The sequence below is a fragment of the Leishmania mexicana genome, chromosome 34 (assembly GCF_000234665.1).
Source record: "Leishmania mexicana MHOM/GT/2001/U1103 complete genome, chromosome 34".
NCBI classification, from domain to species: domain Eukaryota; phylum Euglenozoa; class Kinetoplastea; order Trypanosomatida; family Trypanosomatidae; genus Leishmania; species Leishmania mexicana.
In genome coordinates, this window is record NC_018338.1 from 1,639,912 (window position 1) to 1,662,282 (window position 22,371).

The 22,371-nt window shown below is 58.2% G+C and overlaps 7 protein-coding genes across 7 annotated transcripts; all 7 read left to right on the plus strand.

Moving 5' to 3' along the window:
- Positions 1 to 292: 292 nt before the first annotated feature.
- Positions 293 to 7,207, plus strand: LMXM_34_4360 (DNA polymerase epsilon catalytic subunit,putative; the record flags this gene model as incomplete). The annotated part of the gene is made up of 1 exon (XM_003879384.1): positions 293 to 7,207. One exon carries the CDS (start codon positions 293 to 295, stop codon positions 7,205 to 7,207), a length of 6,915 nt encoding a protein of 2,304 aa, XP_003879433.1.
- Positions 7,208 to 8,180: 973 nt separating this feature from the next.
- On the plus strand, positions 8,181 to 8,525 carry LMXM_34_4370 (conserved hypothetical protein; the record flags this gene model as incomplete). The annotated part of the gene is made up of 1 exon (XM_003879385.1): positions 8,181 to 8,525. The coding sequence occupies one exon, from the start codon at positions 8,181 to 8,183 to the stop codon at positions 8,523 to 8,525; it is 345 nt and encodes a 114-aa protein (XP_003879434.1).
- A 787-nt stretch (positions 8,526 to 9,312) lies between these two features.
- On the plus strand, positions 9,313 to 10,974 carry LMXM_34_4380 (conserved hypothetical protein; the record flags this gene model as incomplete). The annotated part of the gene is made up of 1 exon (XM_003879386.1): positions 9,313 to 10,974. One exon carries the CDS (start codon positions 9,313 to 9,315, stop codon positions 10,972 to 10,974), a length of 1,662 nt encoding a protein of 553 aa, XP_003879435.1.
- A 1,490-nt stretch (positions 10,975 to 12,464) lies between these two features.
- LMXM_34_4390 (conserved hypothetical protein) lies at positions 12,465 to 13,703 on the plus strand (the record flags this gene model as incomplete). The annotated part of the gene is made up of 1 exon (XM_003879387.1): positions 12,465 to 13,703. One exon carries the CDS (start codon positions 12,465 to 12,467, stop codon positions 13,701 to 13,703), a length of 1,239 nt encoding a protein of 412 aa, XP_003879436.1.
- Positions 13,704 to 14,726: 1,023 nt separating this feature from the next.
- On the plus strand, positions 14,727 to 15,347 carry LMXM_34_4400 (conserved hypothetical protein; the record flags this gene model as incomplete). The annotated part of the gene is made up of 1 exon (XM_003879388.1): positions 14,727 to 15,347. The coding sequence occupies one exon, from the start codon at positions 14,727 to 14,729 to the stop codon at positions 15,345 to 15,347; it is 621 nt and encodes a 206-aa protein (XP_003879437.1).
- Positions 15,348 to 17,733: 2,386 nt separating this feature from the next.
- On the plus strand, positions 17,734 to 19,287 carry LMXM_34_4410 (putative amino acid permease; the record flags this gene model as incomplete). Its single annotated transcript, XM_003879389.1, has 1 exon — positions 17,734 to 19,287. The coding sequence occupies one exon, from the start codon at positions 17,734 to 17,736 to the stop codon at positions 19,285 to 19,287; it is 1,554 nt and encodes a 517-aa protein (XP_003879438.1).
- A 541-nt stretch (positions 19,288 to 19,828) lies between these two features.
- Positions 19,829 to 20,782, plus strand: LMXM_34_4430 (putative mitochondrial phosphate transporter; the record flags this gene model as incomplete). Its single annotated transcript, XM_003879390.1, has 1 exon — positions 19,829 to 20,782. One exon carries the CDS (start codon positions 19,829 to 19,831, stop codon positions 20,780 to 20,782), a length of 954 nt encoding a protein of 317 aa, XP_003879439.1.
- Positions 20,783 to 22,371: the final 1,589 nt, after the last annotated feature.

Consider the following 22,371-nt stretch of genomic DNA (forward strand, 5'->3'; position numbering starts at 1 on the left):
TCGCCTCAAGAGCGTGCGCCCGTCTGCGTGTCTCGTCCATCGGCATTGTCCCGCGGCCCCGCAATCGTACACATTTCCGGTGTGTGCGAAAGTAAGACAATTCTTCGGTGTCTGACCTCACAGCTTGTACACTGGTCTGCCTCACCTCGCGGTTTTTTTTTTTGCCTGCACCATCGCCTCTATCCACGCAGACGCACATCGGCGTCAGCGTGTCTCGACGTGCACGACTTGCTTCACGCCTTTTCTCGCTCTTTGCTCTCTTGCGGCTTCCCTCAAAGAAGCTGACGCGAACATGTCGACGCGGCTGGAGAGCGGGACCAAGGTGGGGTGGCTGTTTAACTACCACCCCACCACCGAGGTGCTGCAGGAGGAGGAGGACGCTGTCGCCGGCGAGGGGGCACAGCGAGCGGCGCTCGTACTGCTCTTCCAGGACCTCGCCGGTGACACCTTCTACGTGCACCTCCACTACGACCCGTACATCCTCGTGCAGGCCGTCGAGGGTCACGAACGCGAGGTGGAGCTCGGCCTCATGTCCACCTTTGGCCCGCAGATCATCAGCGAAATTATCGCCGTGGAGAAGGAAGATCTTGATCTCGTCAACCACCTGAGTGGTAAGAAGCGCGTCTACCTCAAGGTGGTCTTCCGCAATGTGCAGGACCTCACGACGGTGCGCGGGCGTCTGGAAAAGACTGTCAAGCTCAACGCCTCCCTCGGTTCCGAGAACCCGCTGCGGAGCCAGTTCAGCGGCTCGCTCGGTGACGCCATGGCGAAAACGTTCGCCGAGGATCCCCTTTACAGCGCAGCCGGTAGCAGTCGGTGGATGGATTGGGTGCAGGACATACGCGAGTACGATGTGAAGTACTACATGCGCGTCGCCATCGACATGAAGGTGTACTGCGGCCTCTGGTACGACGTGACGGTCACGGAAAGAGGCGCGCGTGTGCAGCGGTGCGACGACAGCCGCTACGCGCCGGCCATGCCACGTGTCATCGCCTTCGACATTGAAACGACAAAGGCTCCTCTGCGCTTTCCGCAGCCGGAGGTGGATGAGGTGTACATGATATCGTACATGCTGGACGGTCGCGGCTACCTGATCATCAACCGCGAGATCGTGACGGAGGACATCGCGCCGTTCGAGTACACCCCAAAGCCCGAGTACGAGGGCTTTTTCGACACCTTCAACGAGGAGAACGAGGCAGCGACGCTGCGACGCTTCTTCGATGAGATGCGCAAGTACAAGCCGAATGTGTATGTTACATACAACGGCGACTACTTCGACTTCCCCTTCATCCACGCCCGTGCCCTGTACCACGGAATGAATATGCGCAATGAGATCGGCTTCACGCAGACGGCCGATGGCGCCTTCCTGAACAAGCAGATTCCTCACCTCGACTGCTTCTACTGGGTGAAGCGGGACTCGTACTTGCCGCAGGGCAGTCAAGGCTTGAAGGCGGTCACCAAGTACAAGCTCGGCTACGAGCCTATCGAGGTGGACCCTGAAGACATGCTCCCTCTCGCGCAGTCGCAGCCGCAGCGCATGGCCTCGTACTCGGTGTCGGACGCTGTTTCGACGTGGTACCTCTATCAGAAGTACGTGCACCCCTTCATCTTTTCCCTCGCCACGATTATTCCGATGCCACCAGACGACGTGCTGCGCAAGGGCTCAGGTGGCCTGTGCGAGTCGCTGCTGATGGTGCAGGCGGAGGCGAACAACGTGGTATTTCCAAACAAGAAGGAAGCCGAGCGGGAGCGTTTCTACGAGGGCCATCTAATTGACACAGAAACGTACATCGGCGGCCGCGTCGAAGCGCTGCGCAGCGGCGTGTACCGCTCCGATATCCCAATGACCTTTGACATGAATCCTGATACCTACCAGAGTCTCATGGACGACGTCGACGAAGCGCTCCGCTTCACCCTCGAGGTGGAGAACGGTGTGAAGGTAGAGGAGGTGACGAATCTGAAAGAGGTGAGGGCGGCCGTCCTCGCCAAGCTAACGAACCTGCGCGACCGGCCGCACCAGCAAGAGAAGCCGTTCATCTACCATCTCGACGTCGGCGCCATGTATCCGAACATCATTCTTACAAACCGCCTGCAGCCGTACGCCATTGCGCGACCAGACGTGTGCGCTGGGTGCTGCTTCAACTCCCCGAACAACGAGGCGCAGTGCAAGCGCGTCATGTCATGGAAGTGGAGGGCCGAGCTCTTCACCGCCGGTCGCTACGAGTTTCAGCGGGTCAAGGCCCAGCTCGAGAACGAGTCCTTCGCTGCCGGCGTGATTGACCAGGCGAACCTCGCGGCCGTGCAGAAAAAGGCGTACGGCAACCGCAAGGGCAATGTGCTGGAAGGCACCGCTTACGAGCGGAAAGACGACTGGAAAAAGAACCAGAGCAGTAACAGGGGCGGCAGCGGTGCCGGGTACCGACAGGAGTCGCGGCAGCAGCAGCGCGAGGCTGCCGACGCGCTTCTCCAGCGCGAGTTTGGTGCCGATCGCAACGGTGATGGCGGCACCTCCGACTCGGACGACGACGCCGACGGCCCAAAGGCGTACCACAAGCTCAACGAGAACACGCAGTTCAACATGCTGAAGCGGCGGCTCAGCGAATATAGTCGAAAGGCCTACGGCAAGATTCACGAGACGCGCGAAGTGATGCGGTCAAATGTGGTGTGCCAGCGCGAGAACTCCTTCTACGTCGACACGGTCCGCCTCTTTCGCGACCGCCGCTACGAATACAAGGCAGCACTGAAGACATGGAAGAAGAGGCTGGACGCTGCGAAGGACTCGGACGAGCGCAAGGTGTGCCAGAGTCGCTGCGTGCAGATGGAATCGCTGCAGCTGGCGCACAAGTGCATCCTCAACTCGTTTTACGGCTATGTGATGCGGAAAGGCTCGCGGTGGTCGAGTATGGAAATGGCAGGCATCGTCACCTATCTCGGCGCGACGCTGATTCAGATGGCCCGCTCGCTTGTCCAGCAGATCGGTGTGACACTCGAGCTTGACACGGATGGCATCTGGTGCTGTCTTCCTAACACGTTTCCCGAGAACTTCACGTTTACCACGACAAACCCGTCCAAGCCGAAGATATCCATATCGTACCCGTGCGTCGTGCTGAACAAAATGGTGCATGATCGGTACTCAAATCACCAGTACCAGGACCTTGTCAGCACGGGCGTGTACAAGACTCACAACGAGTGCTCGATTTACTTTGAAGTGGACGGCCCGTACCTCGCCATGTTGCTCCCTGCTAGTCGCGAGGAGGGCAAAAGCATCAAGAAGCGCTACGCCGTCTTCAACCCGGACGGCAGCTTGGCCGAGCTCAAGGGGTTTGAGCTGAAGCGTCGCGGCGAGCTGATGCTTGTCAAGGACTTCCAGTCACAGGTATTCCGCCGCTTCCTCGACGGCAGCACGCTCGCTGACGCGTATGCCTCGGCGGCTGTCGTGGCGGATGCCGCGCTTGACATGCTCGAGTCCAAAGGCGAAGGCTACGATACAGAGGAGATCCTGGAAAAGATTGCGGAGAGCAGCAACATGACTCGGCGCCTCTCCGAGTACCCCGAATCGCAGAAGTCGCTGGCCATCACGACAGCACGGCGCATTGCCGAGTTCCTGGGACCGCAAATGGTGAAAGATAAGGGCCTGGCGTGCCACTTCATCATCTCACGCATGCCGGCGGGCCGCCCCGTCACGGAGCGGGCGATTCCCGTCACAATCTTCCGCGCGGACCCGGCAGTTCGCACGCATTTTCTGCGCAAGTGGACCGCCGACACGTCGGTTCCGTCCGAGCTGAATTTGAAGACGCTGCTGGACTGGGATTACTACACCGCACGCTTCAGCGCCTGTGTGCAGAAAATCGTGTCTATCCCAGCTGCACTGCAGTCGCTGCCGAACCCGGTGCCGCGCGTGGTGCACCCAGAGTGGCTGGAGAAGCGCATTCGTCACCGCAACTCTCGCTACCGCCAAGTCTCACTTCTCGGCATGCTATCCAAGGTGCAGGGCAAAAACGAGGAGCTCGTTGGCGTGTCGTCATCGGCGGCCGCCGCTGCTGCAGTCAGAGTGGACGAGAACCAGGGCGAGGACGTGGTTATGCGGAAGCCGGGGGGTAGTGCGGGCGCTGTAGAGGGAGAGCTCCAGGACTTGGAAGACATCGTGGGCGGTGCAGGCAGCGGCACCGTACGCCACGCACGGAAGACGAAGAAGGCCGGTGCGGCCCGTGCTGGTGAACGGCGAGGTACCGCGGGGGAGGACGCTGAAGCGAAATCGGACGAAGACGACGTGGAGTGTGAGGAGTCGGAGGATGACATGGAGCGGCTGCAGCGCGAGGCGGATGCCGAGCTGGATACGCTGGCGCATGATGTGAAGCAGCGCTACTTTGCGCCGAAGAGCACGAACGCGCTCGACGCAGAATTTTTTGCCGACCGTGGTACAAAGCGGTGGCTGGCGCAGCGCAAGGACGCGTGGCTACAACGAGCTCGTCTGCGCAGGGAGCTGGCGCTCGAGAACGGCCTGAGCGAGGTCGCTCTCGGTGGGGAGAACAGTGGCGCAGCGGCTTTCGGGCTAGCGACGACGCCCGATGTCGCTGGCATGAACAGCCACTTCATCGATCTAAAGTCACGCGCGCTGGCGACCGTTTGGAACGTGCTCGAGGTGCGCGAGAATGAGGAAAGCCCCGGAACTGTGCAGGTGCTTGCGGCGCTAGAGCACAGCCTCTACTCCTTCCGTGTTCAGGTGCGTCGCACCGTCCTTGTCGACGCGGACCCCGCACTGGGCCTGCAGGCGTTCGACGCTACTGAGGTCAGCGGGCGGGTGCTGCCGCGCCGCGCAGCAGCAGGTCGCCTCTACCAGATCGATGTTCCGCCTGGCGAGGAGGGGGAGCGGTGCCTCAATGAGCTGCAAGTGATGGAGGGCGTTCGCCAGATCTACGAGAAGCATCGCACGCGCGTGGACACGTTTGTCGAGCAACTCGGTTGCTGCGTCTCCGTCGACTCGGCGCGACACCTGCGCAACGCGCGTCGTCGCCCACCGTCGCAGCGTGAGCTCTTTGGCATAGATGAGATGAACATGCACACGTACACGAATTATCTCAGCCGTGGCGCCGGGGACCGTGCCGTGTTCGTCTTCCACGCGGTGACGGAGCAGCGCGGTTTGATTGCTGCCGTTTACCCGCAGACAAGCACTGCCTTCGTTGTCTTCATTCAACCAGCTGAGGCGGCGAAGCCCGTGATCAACTGGGGCGGCATTTGCGCGGAGAGCGCGAAGCGGCTGCACACGAGCACGACGGAGCCGATTCAGGTCACATCCGCCGTGGCGGTGGATCAGCGGGCGGCGTGGCGACAGGTCCATCAGCACCTGAGCGCCGCTTTGGAAAGCACCAAGGCGCCTCTCCTGGCTGTGCTGCAGAGTTGCCAGCCCACGTCGGCACTCCTGCAGCAGCGCGCGTTGCCTGTGGGACTGCCGTACCTACGTATCCTCGGCGCTGCGGAGGATGAGCGGCTGCTGAGCGACCCGTTCCGCTGGACGCGTCTGCTGGCGCGGCGGCTGTTTGAGCGCTTCTTTGCGTCGCTGTTGTGGGTAGAGGAGCGTCTGGCGCTGAGCCGTGTCTCCGGCATCCCGCTTTGCAACATTGCCCAGGACAGCTGCGTGCATGTGCTGGATGTGCTGTACAGTCGTGCCCTGCACCGGCACAACCACGTGCTGTGGTGCAGCAGCGATCCTCTCATTACTTTTGACACCGTGGAGGAGCGTCCACGCGAGGTGTGCATGGCCGGCGGCTACACTTCGTGGTGCGTCGAATTCGGCCTTTCGCGTCTGGACGTCGTCGCGCTGCTCTTCTCACAGGCGATTGAGGAGGGTGATGACCCGAACGCACGGGTGCTGTCTGACCGTGGCGTATCCACGCACTTCAACATCTTGCGTGATCTGGTGGCCGACTTGCTGGGCCAGGCCATGGAGAACATCCTCGTCGACACACTCCTCAACAACGTGGCGCGGTGGCTGCGCGACCCAGCGTCCTCCTGCTACGAGCCGCGCTTGGTGGAGCTGCTCAGCAGCCTCGCACACCGTGCGCTCACAGGCATCCTGCTCCGCCTCGCCAAGCTCGGCGGCCGCGCCGTAAAGGTGGACGGCAGTTCCGTCACCGTTCTCACCTCCAAGTACTCGCTGCAGGAGGCGGTGAGCTTCGCCCGCTTTATGACAGCATCGCTTCAGGACCAGCCAATGCTAGTGCTGCTCTCGCTGCATCCGCTGCGCTACTGGTGTCCATACGTTGTGCTTGACCCTTGCGACTACGCTGGCCTGTTCATCACCGAGGACGCCATCAAGTTCAAGGAGGCCGAGGGGCCGACACGATCGGATCTGCACGTAGCGCATCAGCTCACGATGGCTAGCCGACTGCCCAGCCGTGTCCGCAATACGTTTCTGGAGCGCGTTGTCGAGACTCTCTACCGGCTGAACGCGTCAGCACACCGCGTGTACTGCGACACAGTGGTCGATCACACGGTCACGCTCGCCACGCGACACGACCACCTGACACGGCGCTTGCTGCAGGACTCGCAGAAGTTCTTTGAGGGTGTCCTGCAGACAGACATCATGGACGAGGTGCAGCGCGTGACGGACACGCGCGACCTGTACACCGAGGAGGAGCACGCGGCACATGAGCGTGGCGAGCTGACGCTGTGGTCCAGCGGCGCCGTGGCACTCGAGTACGCGAAGTGTGTGTGTCGCGTTCTGGAGCTGATCCCGTGCAACGGCGCGGTCGGAAAAGTGCGCAACAACTGCATGCGTCTCTGCGGCATCAGCCCCTTCTCCGCCCAGTCGCAGTTTCAGGCCGATCCGTTTCTGGCGCACCGCCTTCAGTCTGTCACATGCAGTTTCTGCAACTCAAACATCTCGATCGACTTGCTTGTGAGGCGGAAGTCGGTGACGTCGCCATTTACGTGCACGGCATGTGCGGCGCCCATTGCAGCAGCTTCCATGGAAGGAACGCTGGTCCGTCATGTGAGCCAGCTGCTGCGAGTTTACAACCAGCAGGACTTTGTGTGCACAAAGTGTCGTGAGATGGCAACAACCTACGTGGCCGAAAGGTGCTGTGGCGCCCTCGTCAGCAAGGCAGCGCCGGTAGAAGGCGAGCTTCGGGCACTTCATCACCTTGCGAAGATACAAGGCTTTGCGTGGCTTGCCGAGAGCGTGGAGGCGGCGCTCCTCTGCACGTGAGAGCTCTTTGTGAAGGTGTGCTGTGGCGGCACGCACAGCGTAGTCCTTGCAAGTAGGCTCGCCGCACGGCGCAGGTGCAGCTGAGCACGCCCTGTGCCCATCTTTGTTCTCTACCGTGGCGCGGTGGGGGCCCACCAGTTCTCGTTTCCGCGCACGCCAACTCCGTCCGCGCGCGCATGCCCAGCAGGCGAGTCACGGGTTGCCGAAAAATAAGCCCAACGAAAATGGAAGCGGCGGCTACCGTTGGGGCGAAGCTCTTTTTCGCGCTTCCTAGTCCGCCCGAGAGACGGCAGCGCCGCACATCCATGTGCATTTTCACATAGACACGAACTGGTAGTTATAGTACAGGCTTGGGTGTGGCCGCTGATGGTGCATTCCCGAATCCGCACCTTGCATTGCATGGTTGTGACTTATCCAGTGACCATCATGCACGACCTCTCTGTCGAGGCCGTGCATGATGGGGTGTTTCCTCTGTTACTTCTTTGCGAGTCTGCGGTGGGTTTCATGCGCATCTTCATAATCCAGACGTCCTCAGATGATGACAAGCCAGCACAGCGCGTCTGATGGTCGGGCAAGAGAGAGAAAGAGGGCCAGAAATCGTGCTGGCTTCGTTGCCCTCGTCCACGCGTGTAGGAGAGACTGAAGCTTCCTGCAGTGTTGCGCTTCCAGTACACATCTCCGCCCCGTTGGTGCATGCACGGGGGAGGGTCAAGAACTTCTGGTCCCATGCGTCCTACTGTCGTGGTGGCCCTACACGCCATGTCGTATCCCTGTCTCCTCTCCCTTGCTGCTCCCGCTTCTTGTTTTCTTTTTGCGGTGTCACTCCTCTTTCCCTCGTCATTTCCTTCGTCGACTGCGCCAATATACACGCACCCATACACATGCGCAAGCACAGGTGCGCCCGCGCGCGTTACATGTCGCTGGAGAAGGAGTAGCGTGCCTTCTTTCCCTTGAACATGGGTAGTACACAACCATGTTGCATCTTTCCTTTCTTCTCCGGTTGCGGCCGCGGCACATCATGTTCACGCCCCCGCCTCTTGCGAAGCGCACGGGCAAATTCAGGTGCAAAGCGTGCCAGCACAGCTGGTTCTCCGACGAGGTGTGGGTGACCAAGACGACCCAGCGCGTGTACCAAGGCGAGTCCTGCGAGACGTGCGGGACAACAAATAAGCCGTACTACGTCGGCCGACCAGAGGAGACCATCTTTAACCGCGCTCGCACGCCCCACCCCGTAAAGCGCGGCGTCTCTTCGTCGCGCAGCGAGCGCAAGCTGAAACACTCACGGTTTGACTGGCGAGTCCAGAAGGGTCGGCACTGAGTACTGACCTTTGCTCGTCTCTTCATCTCTGCTTTGGCGTTTCATGTCAGTAGTGGGCCGTGTACACGCACCAAAGCGGCTCCTCGTTATGCCCCCTTCGCTTCTGCATGGATTCACGAAGGAGAAGTTGAGGTGTAGGCCGCTCAACGCCTCACGCGGTTCTGTACCGGCTTCCCTGACGGTTTGGTTGCCGTGTGCAAGCCAACAACGGCGAAAACGTGGCATCCTTTCAGCCTCTAACTCTGCTCCTCCTCCTTTTCCGGGACGCATGCACAGATGAACGTGATAGAGCATACCCGCCTCACAGGAACAACAACGAACGGGCGTGTCATCGATGTGAATGGAATCAGCGCATCTGGACCACTTTGTTGGTGTCGTACTCTGCGACTTCCCGTCCCCCACCCCTTGATGACGCTTATATCCGCAACCGTCAAAGCCATCGCATCTTTCTGACGGCGTTGTGGCAGTGACATGCATTTTTCCTCCTTCCCTCCAAGCGCTCACCTCATCGTCCCGCACGCCCGCCTAAACATTCGACCTAAACATGTTCTTCCGTTCTCACCCTGTTTCTCGGCTTGCTGACCACATCGACACACAATCCGTCATGACCACAATAATGACAGCTCTGCCGATACGCATAATACAAACGCCGTAAGTAAATTAAAAAGAACGAAGCTGCCGCCTCACCCGTGGCCGAGCATCACTCTCACGTAACACACTTGATATCATTACATCGATTCCCTCTTCGTCTTGTCTCTCTTCTACCTTTCTATCCACGGCCGTCATCATGTCCCTCCGTCTTCCAAAGGATGAGCTCGAGGCGCACATCTACCTCTACTTGAAGGACTCCAGGTACACGAGCGCCGCGCAGGCGCTGGAGGAGGCCAACCCGAAAGCTGTCACGCACTCCCGCAAGATCGGCACTTCCGCCCTCACCGCCGCCTCGAAGGAGCTGGTGGCTACTGCAGACTCTGACAGCGACGACGACGAGCCTGTGCGCAAGCCGGTGACCAAGAAGGCGTCGCCAAAGATGGCTCCCAAGAAGGCCCCCATTGCAGACTCTGACAGCGACGACGACGAGCCGGTGCGCAAGCCGGTGACCAAGAAGGCGTCGCCAAAGATGGCCCCCAAGAAGGCCCCCATTGCAGACTCTGACAGCGACGACGACGTTCCCGTGCGCAAGCCGGTGCCAGCCAAAAAGCCTGTGGCGGACTCGAGCTCTGAGGACGAGGAGGCTCCGAAGAAGCCAGCGGCGAAGCGCCCCTCTCCGAAACCTTCGCCAAAGATGGCCCCCAAGAAGACCCCCATTGCAGACTCTGACAGCGACGACGACGAGCCGGTGCGCAAGCCGGTGGCCAAGAAGGCGTCGCCAAAGATGGCCCCCAAGAAGGCCCCCATTGCAGACTCTGACAGCGACGACGACGTTCCCGTGCGCAAGCCGGTGCCAGCCAAAAAGCCTGTGGCGGACTCGAGCTCTGAGGACGAGGAGGCTCCGAAGAAGCCAGCGGCGAAGCGCCCCTCTCCGAAACCTTCGCCAAAGATGGCCCCCAAGAAGACCCCCATTGCAGACTCTGACAGCGACGACGACGAGCCGGTGCGCAAGCCGGTGGCCAAGAAGGCGTCGCCAAAGATGGCCCCCAAGAAGGCCCCCATTGCAGACTCTGACAGCGACGACGACGTTCCCGTGCGCAAGCCGGTGCCAGCCAAAAAGCCTGTGGCGGACTCGAGCTCTGAGGACGAGGAGGCGCCGAAGAAGCCAGCGGCGAAGCGCCCCTCTCCGAAACCTTCGCCAAAGATGGCCCCCAAGAAGACCCCCATTGCAGACTCTGACAGCGACGACGACGAGCCTGTGCGCAAGCCGGTGACCAAGAAGGCGTCGCCAAAGATGGCCCCCGCGAAGCCTGCCATGGGTACTGACAGCTCCGACGATGAGGAACAGAAACCCGTGCAGAAGCGTCACATGGCGGAGGAAGACGACGAGGAGGACCAGCCCATGCGTCAGGTCAGCCGCACCGAAGCCCAGTCGAGCAATGGAAGCTACGGCGGCCGCGGTGGTCGCGGTGGTGACCGCGGCGGCTTCCGTGGTGGTGACCGCGGCGGCTTCCGTGGTGGTGACCGTGGCGGCTTCCGTGGTGGTGATCGCGGCGGCTTCCGTGGTGGTGACCGTGGCGGCTTCCGTGGTGGTGACCGTGGCGGCTTCCGTGGTGGTGACCGTGGCGGCTTCCGTGGTGGTGACCGTGGCGGCTTCCGTGGTGGTGATCGCGGCGGCTTCCGTGGTGGTGACCGCGGCGGCTTCCGTGGTGGCGATCGCGGAGGTTTCCGTGGCGGTCGAGGCGGTGACCGCGGGGGCTTCCGTGGTGGTCGTGGTGGCGCCCCGCAGGTTGGTCTCAGCACTCCTTCGCTCAACACGAGAAACCAGAGTGTCAAGCTCGGCAGCGACAGTGACTAGGCAGCTTATGTGATTTAGGGATGCGTAGATACGAAAGTATTGGGGCGGCGAGCAGCTTTGGTGTGTGATCGTGCGTGTGTCGTGTCATAAGATCTAACCCCTCCCTTTTTTCGGTTTCATTATGTTTTCTGTCAACTTTCGAAGGTAGCACGAAGGAGAGCGCCACGGACAGGAGGGAGCAGGGCGTCTTTAACAAGAATATGTTCTTTTCCTATTAGCTCTGTAATTACTAATGGCTAATGATGCGCGCCATCGTCCTACAGCGACTTCCCCCCCCCATACCCCCATACCCCCAAATTCTCTTTAGCGAGCGCCTGTTCGGATCTCTGGGTGCGCACCCTCCATGAACAGGTGTCCACTGCGAGCGTGTGCCGGTCTCACTGTCCACTTCCTGTGTCTTTACTTCTGCACGGGTTTATTGTAAGCTAAGGCGTTGCCCAGTTGTTCTTGTTGCTGCTCCTTTCTTCCCTTCGCAGGTGTGCGCCCTCTCGTGCGTGGGAAGCAAGAGTAGAGTGGAGGCCATCGATTGCAGCGAAAAGAAAAAGAGGGAAGCAGACCGTGTGCGTGTGCGTGCGTCAGTTTTGTACCCACCCCGCAACCCCCTCGCCTCTTTCCTACCTGCTCTCCAGCACACCCGATTTTTCATCGCCGCCGCTCCCACCTGGACGGTGAAGGTAAGCAAGGGCGGTATTTCTTTGCAAAAGGAAGTGAGCGTAACGGCTGCAAAATGCGCAGTCTGACGGGTAACGAGAGTCGAAGACGCGTGCTGATATTACAATGCAAAAAAAAAGAGAGAGAATGTGCGGGCGGTGGAGAGGGTGCTTGCAACCGAAATGTGGTCATCATTGCTCGCACACATGCAGCGGTTTTTAGGACGAGGTAACGTGGTCGTCTCCTTCCTGCGGGGCAAAAGTGGGACACTCAGGCCCTGTTGATTCTCGAAAGTCTCTGGTAGGGTGTGCATAGCACAGCTCACGTGTATGGAAACAGGAGGCTCCGTCAGTCACCAGTTGTTTATGCGTACATGAGGATAGGCGAGACGAGCGACATGGAAAGATGCTCTGGAGCGCAGTGGCACTGTTGGAATCAGCAGCACCAGCACACGTACACGTAGCAGGCTGCAAGTTGTGAGCGGTGTTGACAGAAAAGAGCATGGGACGTGTCCCTCGCCCTCTCCTTCGGTTAGCACAAGCGATGTTGTGGTGCAGTCGCACATCGCGTCGTTTCGATGACGTAAAAAACGCGGATTCTGTGAGACACTGCACGGGGGCTCTCCCTTGCCGAGTATCGACTGCTCGTTTTTATCTCCCTCCACCACTTCCCTTCATGCACTCGATCGCTCTCCTGCGTCGCTGCCTTCTTTTCTTCCGCACGTTTCATTCCGAGCGGTTTTTTTATAGGGAGCAAGAGTATCACAGAAGGCAGGCGAAGCCGTTATTTCCGCCTCCTCGCTATCTCTTTGCCTTTTTTTTCACTTAGTTCAGCACCCAATGTCGCATTCCTCCACACCAACGCACGGTGACACGGCGGCGACACCAACAACGGTTAGCACCAAATGCGGCAGAAAGAAGGCTGGCAGTTCCTTGGCCACCGCTGCGTACGAAAAGAGTCAGTACGATATCACCAACGTCACCTGGGGGGCTCTAGAGTCTCGCTTTGACGAGCTCGTCGCGCTCATGAACACCCCCATCACTGGTGTCAATGCGCTCACGGTGCGCGCCACAAATCGGCAGCGCATCGGCAGCGCGATCGCAGTCCTCCTCGATAAGGCTCAAGAGGAGTGTCGACAGCTTCTGCTGGACGGGGACTCTGAGGCGGCCGAGAAGGCGGGTGTGCTCGTGTTGCGACTGCGGGAGAAGTTCTACAAGCCGAATCACGTAGAGCTGATACCCGCTTATCTTCACCTTTCCCGCACGAAGCAGTTTCTGAAGCGATATGGAGATGCAGAGGACATGCTTTCGCTTGCGCAGTATATAATGCTGAAGCATCCCGACGAGGTCACCCTGACCATGAAGGCCGACTTGCACCAAGCATTCGGGCTTCTTTATGCGGCGGACAGCAAGCTGGAGGCAGCGGTGCAGCAGCTTAGCCGAGCAACCTACTACCTCTCTCTCCTGCACGGGGCGCGGCACGTTCTCACTACATTCAGCTACTTTGACCTCGGGAACGTGATGGCCGCGAAGGCCAGCATGGAGAATGCAATGACGCTCTACGACGCTGTGAAGGAGATTTGGTATGCGCACTTGGTGAAAGCACTGGCGGACGTCGTGGCCCGCCGCGAGGACATGCAGGCGCAGCTGAGGTACACTGAGAACACGCCGGCGCAGGAGCTGCGGCAAGCTTGCTACGCCACGGCGCACGCTTTCGGTCGCGAGAACTTGGCGGATACATCCAAGATGTTGCATGGCATCGCCCGCATTCAGCAAAAACGTTTCCAGAGCGCCCACCCCAGCACGGTGCGGGCAGAGTTTATTCTGGGACTTTTTCTTCTCTGGACAGACAGTGAACCGGAGGCACACAGGCACCTGCTGAACGCCCGCGTCGCCTCGCAGCGCTTCTACGGCCCACGTCACCCCGTTGTGCAAGAGATCGAAGGCTGGTGTGCAAAATTTGACCTGAGCTACGAGAATACTGCAGGCGAGCCTGCCAAAGGTCAAGAAGCGTCCGTGGTGGATGCAGCGGCGACAACGCACGACGACGACGCTGCTGAAGGACAACATACATCGTGAAACACTGCAGCGGAAAACAGGCTCTGGAACCGTATTCGCTTTCTTTCTAGTGTCATCTGTCGTAGGTGCTTCTGGCTCTCTCTCCACTCCCGTGCTGGTGTGGAGCCCTCCGACACCCGTACGTCGTCGCTCAGCTTACCGCCGCCGAGCGCTTTACAGCAACTCCTACCGTGTACTTCTGCGGCCGATCCTTGTATCCTCCGCCCAAGATATCGCTTGCTCTCTTGTGGTGTGTGTGTGGGTAGGTGCGTGCGTGCGCTGGCGTTGGTACGGCTCTGTTTTTCCTGTTTCTCTCCCTTCGATGTGACATACTCGCATAAGAGCGACTCACTTCTCACGGTATCGCCACCGTTGATGCCGCTTTTGCGGCCGTTCTTCAGATCATTTTCTCAGCGAGGCGCCGTCCTATGCATACAAGCAGAGCAACAACATCAAAAACGCAAGCGTGGAGGCCTGCTGCTTGGCAGGGGGAGGGATCACACGGTTACAACGCCTTGGGATGCTTGTTCACGGCAGAAACCACGTGAAATGGTGAAGTGGCTGCGTTGAGGTGGGGCGAGAGAAAGCGAGACAAGATGGGGTGAGGGTATGAGAAACACCACGACGGTCGACTCCGTTTCTCTATTGGACTTTACCACCATCACTGCCTTTCCTTCGTTACCTTCGGTGCACAGCGCCGCCACGCTTTCCCTTTCTAGCGTCTTCACATACGCCCTCATGTGTTGAAGTATATATGCTCCGTGAGTCTCGTCGCTTGCACACCTTCTCTTCATCTCCGCTTGCTCGCTCTCTTGTCCATCTCTGCTGCTCTCATCCATAAACACTTGTCGACGACACCCCATGCAGTCGTAGATTTCACTGTAACCCTTGCGCTGCTTTGTCTTGTCCTTCTCCGACCTCTGCCCTCTCCCCGTTTACACATCGCCACACGCGCACTCACGACTCACTCGCTGCTTGTCGTACACGCTTCCTCTTCGTTCTTTTTCCAGTCCTTTAGTAGCACCTGCGTCAGAGTACGTCACCATGTCCGTCGAAAAACTCTACGACATTCAGTTCCAGCTGAAGTTCACTGCGAAGCAGTTCCTCAAGAATGCGAGCCGTTGCGAGAAGGAGCAGAAGCAGGAGATGAACAAGTGCAAGCACGCGATGGAGAAGAACAACATGGAGGGTGCCCGCATTTATGCCCAGAATAGCATTCGCAAGAAGAATGAGGCGCTCAACCACCTGCGCCTGTCGGCCCGCATGGATGCCGTCGTGTCCCGGCTCGACACGGCTATCAAGATGAAGATGGTGACGAAGAATATGGGCCTGATGGTAAAAGGCATGGACAAGGTGCTGCAGTCGATGGACCCCGCCAAAATCAGCAGGCTGATGGACACCTTCGAGCAACAGTTCGAGACGATGGATGTAACCTCTGCCTACATGGAAGGTGCTATTGGCCAGAGCACGGCGGTCACCACACCGGAGGACGAGGTGAACAACCTCATGTCTCAGGTCGCGGATGAGCACGGCCTGGACATCCGTGAGCAACTCAACGGCGAACTTCAGATCAAGAACACCAACCTCACTGCAACAAAGGCGGAGGAGAAGCAGGTCGAGGAGGATAGCCTGGAGGCAAAGTTCGCACAGTTGCGTGGACGTTGAGGCGGCGCGGCCCAAGAGGAATAGCGGAGAGAAAAAGGTGCCCCGAAGTTGTATCATGTACCGGACGACGCCAGCATACACACAGATGAGCGCTGGAAGCGAAAGTGAAGCACACCTACGCACAGACACACACCCGCATGCTTCTTTCCCTTCATGCCCACCGGCAAACCAAGATTAGGCCTTGCGGGTACAAGCAATCTTCTTGCCTTCCGCAGGCGAAGGAAGAGGTCACGGGAAAGTGTCGGCGGTGGTGCGAAGCAAACCCTGTGTGGATGGTGGCGTAGTGGTGCTACCTCTTTTCGTCTCAGGCATGCGCTGCCCGCACCTCTTGTAATGCGTCTCTCCTGCCAAAATGCGCCGTATTCGTTGATAGCGCGGGGGGAGCGACTGAGCGGCGAAGCGTCCGAAAATGAAAACAGAGATTGGTATGCCATCATGTGACACTCAAGAAAACACACAAGAAGAATAAAAAATGGTTTCTGTTTGGTGTGTCTACACAATGTACTGTTGTTGGTTCCCTCTCGCGTGGCCTTTTTCTCTCTCCCCCTCATCGCACAGGAGGGTGGTGGTTGAGGGGGGGGGCTTGTTTTTGCTGCTGCTGCTGCTAATTTTGTTGTACGTTTCGGTGCCTGGTAGTCTGTAGGTGATGCTATCGAACGGTTTCTTCTTCACGTCGTTTTTCTTTTTTTTTCGCTCTCTGAGCTTTTGGCCCATTTGGTGCGCGTGACGGTATGGACTGCTCCGTCATCTTAGCCTCTTCCCGGTGTTCTGCGTTGTCTGTGTTCTATGGTCGCTCGGTGTGCTTTATTGCCTTCCCTACTCCTCAAACTCGTTTTGCCTGCCTCGTCCCTGCCCTCTGGGCATGTCTCGAGGCGTGCACGATGCGCGGCATTATGTTAACGCTTCACATGGGTTTTCCATTGTCAGGGTCATACTGCCCAGTCCCAAGCACGCACGGACGGAGTCACACACACACAAGTACAAATTTCCGAAAGAAAAGGACAGTGCCTGTTAGCGCTCTCAGGCGAAAGACGTGGAGTACGCGCAGGCACCCTCTTCTTTCTTTGTTTTGCTGTTGTTGGGTAGGAAGGGGAAGAGTTGGTTTCGTTGCTTGTTGAGGCGGTGCTTTCCTGCCTCTCGTTGCTCTCTTTGTTTTTTTTTTCGACTCCCCCTCCCTCCTCCCCCCCCCCCCACACAAGCCGCATGCGCACATGTGCTTTGCCATGTCTCTCTCTTTCTAGCGTGCCAGCATGGCCGTAGCCCTTTTCCTTTGGAGGCTCTCCTGGAAACCAGAATAAAATGACCACCACAAACGCACAGCAGTGCGTGGGCGTGCGTGTTTGCCGCTTTCGTTTCTTTTTTCTTCGTTTCCGCGTTAAGCTTGACTTTCCTCTCCTCCCGGGTGCAGGCACCCCTCTGGTGCGTGGGTTTCTCAAGCTCCCCGCCGCCTCTCTCTACCCCCCCCTCCCTCAACCCTCGCCCCAACGGGGCTGTTTAGAGGGTTCCTTTTTAGGTCATTGGGGAGACTGGCGTTCTCGACCTGCAAGACCAGTGCCGGGAAACGGAAAAGAAATCGCATCAAGAAAGTCTTTGATGCCCTACCAATCGTGTCACCGCCTCCATGTCCCGCTGCTGTTGCTCTCTTCTCCCTTCTCTCCTCAGGACAGGCATGGACACGTGGGTATCCCATTTGGCCCCACAACCCACACCAGCCTCAGTACAGAGCGGCAAGCCCACAGGCACAGTCACACGCACACACCGCAGAAAAAAAAAGAATTGTTTCCCTCTAACGTAGCGCCTGTGTAGAGGACGCAAACGACAGAGAAAAAGGACGTGACTCCACAACCTCATACATCGTGATTAATTCAGAAGGTGGCACTCCTTACACGACCAGCCATCGGTGCGTGGTGACAACCCAGAGGAAGAACCGGCTCAATGACTTAGTGGTCAGCTGTCTCCTCTGCGCTGTTGTGTTGTGTGTGTGTGTGTGTTTTTCTCTAGCTCACGTTTGCTCCTTCTCCTGCAGCGCTCGCTCGCTGCGCTTTCTCTCTCGCTCAGCCTCCACGTTTTGTGGTCCTCCTTGTGCTTTATCCGAGCGAGGCGAAAGGGCAGCACTTCCCTGACGCCCTTTTCATCGTCTGACGTCTCCTCGTCGTCTCAATAGTGACTCTGGGACACTTTCACGTGTGTATCATTCTCCTTGGCAGACACGCACATACACGCTAGCCGTCTATCCACCTTTTTCTTTCTCCAGCGGATCCGTGGGCCGCTCTATTCGGCTCCTTTCGCCCGTGGACTTCTCATATCCCTCTCCGTTTTCCTCCGAGACTCTCGGTAATAATTCTCTGTGTCCCCGGAGTTTCACTTTGGGGAGGGTCGCGGGCTCATGCAGGGGACGCCGCTGGTGTCGTCGCATGGTCGGAGCGCGTCTCCGATCGTGCGGTTCAGCAGTCCGCGCGCGGAGAATGTGGTGCGGCCCAAGGCAGTACTTACGACGCTCACCCTGCTCGGGGTCATCTACACCGCCAGCATCAGCGGTGGCTACGGTCTTGAGGAATCCGTCAGGGCTGGCGGCCCGCTGCTGTCCATCCTCTTTCTCTGCCTCATCCCATTCGTCTGGGGTGTTCCTGTGTCGCTGTGCGTGGCGGAGCTGTCCTGCGCTATTCCGTCGAATGCCGGGCCGATCATGTGGGTCAACTGCACCTTCCCGTCGTGGATGACGCTCATGACAGTGCTGTGGACAACCTTTTTGAACTCAGTCGACAACAGCCTGTATCCCGCCGTCTTTGCCGACTACTGCGCTACCCTGTTTCATCTCGACTGGATGGGAACCGTGCTCGTGAAGGTCATCTTCCTGTGTATATGCGCCGTTATCAACATTATCGGCGTCACACTTGTCGGCGTCCTCAGCGTCGGCATCATGTTTATTACCATCCTGCCCTTCTTTGTAATCTTCCTGCTGCAGCTGCCGCACGGCCTCAACTGGAAGCGCATTACGTACATTCCGGACAGGATTGACTGGGCGGCGTTTCTCCCCGTCGTTGCGTGGAACTTCTCCGGATTCGACTCGGCCGGCAACGTGATTGAGGAGGTGCAGAACCCGAACCCGACCTTCATCCGCGCGCTCATCCTCATGATCGCCGCGGCGCTGGCCACGTATATCCCGCCAATTCTCGCTGGTGCCTCGGCTGAGAAGCTGAGCGACGTCAGCTTCGACCAGTGGGGCGACGGCTTCTGGGTGAAGGTCGGCGAAGCGGTTGGCGGGACCCCGATGGCAGCGACTATCATGGTTGGCGGCACCATCTCAACGGTTGGGCTCATGACCACCCTTCTGGCGACAACCTCGCGGTCGCTGGCAGGTATGGGAGCGTTGAACGTGTTTCCATCGTGTTTTTCGAAGTGGCTGGAGAAGTACTCGGACAACTACAGGACCCCGGTGAACGCCATCCTCGTCAACACCACTGTCACATGCGCTCTGTCTCTGTGTCTAACCTTTCAAACACTGGTGCAACTGGACCAGGTGCTCTACGCGTTGCGCCTCATCGTCATTCTCTCCTCCTTCTTGAAACTGCGTTTCACACAGCCACTGCTAGAGCGCCCGTACCGCACTCCTGGCGGCAAAGCTGCCGCCGTCGTATTGGCTGGTGTCCCCATCACCTTCAGCGCGTTTCTCATCGCGATGGCCATGACGGGCGGACCGTTCATCTTCTATAGCAGCGTCGTCCTCATCGCTGGCACGGTTGTCGTCTCCTACATCACCGTTCGCTTTTTCCGCTCCGACGGATTTGAGGGGTCACTGGTCGAGGAGTACGAGGACGCTGACATGTCCACGTACGGTACGATTCTTGAAATGGAGTCCTCCGAGTGGCGCCTACTTCACCAGAGGCACACGTTTATCGACTGTCCGCCTCGTATCAACGTTGCCCGCCTTCACGCTTGACTCATCCATGCATGTATGTGACAAAAACACCAGGAGGTGCGTGGGAGCACAAGCAATGAGAGAGAGAATGCACACGGCCACGCGTGCATCAGGCACTAAATCCCCTCGCACAGCTAGCGGGGCCTTGCCGACGGGTCGCGCGTCCACACCTCTTTGCTTTCGCTTTGCTCTCTTTCTCATACCTCCCTTTTCCGATGGGCAGTGCACACGCAAGTACCTTCTCCCCGTCCCCCCGCTCTGATGACTCCTTTGCTCAACATCTTCGACGCTTCGTAGCACCCCTCCCCATATCTTCGCTAACACCTTATCCCATCTGTCACCCGTCACATCTACGCTTCTTGTGCATTCCCTCCCTCCCTCCCCCTCCCCCCTTCACACACACGCACACGCACACACGACAACACCCACGTGCCAAACTGCTAGCTCGCATACCTCTCACTTTCCATCTCTAACGTAACCGCTCCTCTACTTGCCACACTGTTTTCTCTTTGGCTCCTACGATCGCCCGTTATTCCTCACCGAGTCTCTATTTTTCGTAACAATGGCCACTTCAATGAAGCCTTGGGACGCGCGCTACGTGAACCCCGATCACCCGCATGACACCTCCTACTATATGAAGTGCATCGGTGGCGGCATCCTCGCCTGCGGCACCACCCACACGGCCGTCTGCCCTCTCGATGTCGTAAAGTGCAACATGCAGGTGAGCCCCGAGAGGTTCAAGTCTCTCGGCCAGGGCATTAGCCTGATCATGAAGGAGGAAGGCATCGGTGCCAGCGGCCTGATGAAGGGCTGGCTGCCGACGCTATGCGGTTACTCTGCCCAGGGCGCCTTCAAGTTCGGTCTCTATGAGTACTTCAAGGACCTCTACGCCAACATGGCTGGCCAGGAGAACGCGAAGAAGTACGAGGGCATCATCTGGCTTGCTGGCTCCGCATCTGCGGAGTTCTTCGCTGATATGGGCCTGTGCCCGTTCGAGATGACGAAGGTGAAGGTGCAGACGTCGCCGAAGGGCACCTTCCCAACGGGCATGCTTGCTGCCATGGCCGCCATGCGCGCCAACCCCTCCTCCGGCTTCCCTTACAAGTCACTGGTGCCGCTGTGGGGTCGCCAGATCCCGTACACGATGGCGAAGTTCTTCTTCTTTGAGAAGGTGGTGCGCATGTTTTACAAGTACGTCTTCACGAAGCCGAAGGAGCAATACAACAAGGCCACGCAGCTCTCCATCACCTTCGCCTCTGGGTACATCGCTGGCGTTATCTGCGCCATCGTTTCGCACCCCGCGGACACCCTCGTCTCTGCTCGCGGTAAGGCGAGTAACGCTGGCAAGACGTACGGCCACATCGCGAAGGAGATGGGCTACATGAATGTGTGCAAGAAGGGTCTCGGCACTCGTATTCTGATGATCGGCACGCTGACTGGTCTGCAGTGGTGGATCTACGACACCTACAAGACCGCCCTCGGCATGGGCACGAGTGGTGGCAACGCCAAGAAGTAAAATAGTGGCTTTGTGGAATGGGAGCACCGAGAGAGAATTTAAAGGGGCTGGAAAATACACAGTTCTCGTTACGCGTCAGCTGCTCCCATGGCGTTCTGTTACGCTTGTGGGTAAAAGATGAGGTTTGATGCGAGCTGGGAAGGGAAAGCTGGCAAGCATGTCAGTGCGTGTGAGATGGGTTGCGAAAGAATCGCCCTTCTTTTTTCTTTTGCCTCCATTTGTGACCGCCTCTTGTTGATCCCACTCATCTTTCCCCTTGTATATATGTGTTGTGTGTGTGTGTGTGTGTCTGACATATGTCACGTGAGATGGCGACGCGTCTTCCATAGTGCACGAGGGCAATGGTTTCCTTGATGTAACTGTCTTCTCTGGCTCGCCTGCGCTTGCTCCTGTTTTTCTTCAGTATATTTTCGTTTCTCTCTTGTGACGCCTCCACATGTAAGTACGCGCAGGTGAATGCATGCGCAAGTATCTCTCTGCGCGGATGTGCGAGGGTACGTGGCAGAGAAGGGAATAAGGGAGAAGAAGCATGCGCTGGCGGTCTGCAATGGATGTTTCACCTGACCACCGCACCACCACCCCCTCTACTTTCTTCTTGGTTCCCTTTGTTCTCTCAACTGGTTGGTACGCAGTGGCTGACCCATGGAGAAGGGGAGGTTCTTTGGGTGTTGCTGTTTTCTCTTTGTAAAAGTCCTGTGCTTGATTTCGTCCTCCATCGGCTCTGTAAGAGGGATTACGAGGATCGTGAGGCACCAGCGAGCGAAAGCGAGACAGGCATCCAGCAACAACACAAGGCGGGGAAAAGACACGGTGAGATGCAATGGTTCGGCGAACGGTCACATACACGAACACGCGCATACAGAGGATGCGGTCGAAGTAGAGGTTTGCACCAGAAGAAAAGGGGGGCCATAGACTGGTATCGTTTGTTCTCCGTTGACCGCGACCTTTGCCAGGTTTTGCACAGTCGGTCTCGTGTGGTCTCCTACGGCACAGCAGGCGCAAAGTGGAGAGGACGTCTTTGCTTGCCTCTTTCCCACGTATGACGCCTCTTTGTGTCCACCGCCGCGCGAGCGAGTCGTGTGAGCCGTTCACCCTTTCACGTCGCTCACAGTCTGAATCGCTCGCTCTCTTCGTTGACGTCTCCGCCGTTGAATTTTTTGTTTCCGTCACGGTTCCTCTCTTGATTTCCCTCGCGGCCGACCACAGGAGAGAAATGAGCGCGCAACCGAAATACGGAAAGGCCCGCAGCCGATCGCAACAGAGGAAGAAGACGTCAAGAGAACGCGAGACGGGAAAATCACGAAGAAACAGCAAAGCAACAAAAAAGAAGGAATGCCCGAGAACGAGACGGGGAAAAAAAGGAGAGCGACAGAGACCGAGGGAGCGCTGTTTTTGGCTTGAACTGTGCCGCAGTGCCGCAAACGAAAGGCCACTGGCAAGGAAAAACTGGCAGAAGAGATAAAGGTGCAATGCACCCCCCCCCACCACCACCACCATCATCACCACCGTCACCTTCCCTCTCTTCCTCACGCCCATTTCTCTGCCCGTTCAGCTGAAGCCTCATACCCTTTCTCTCTGTTGCTCCAGGA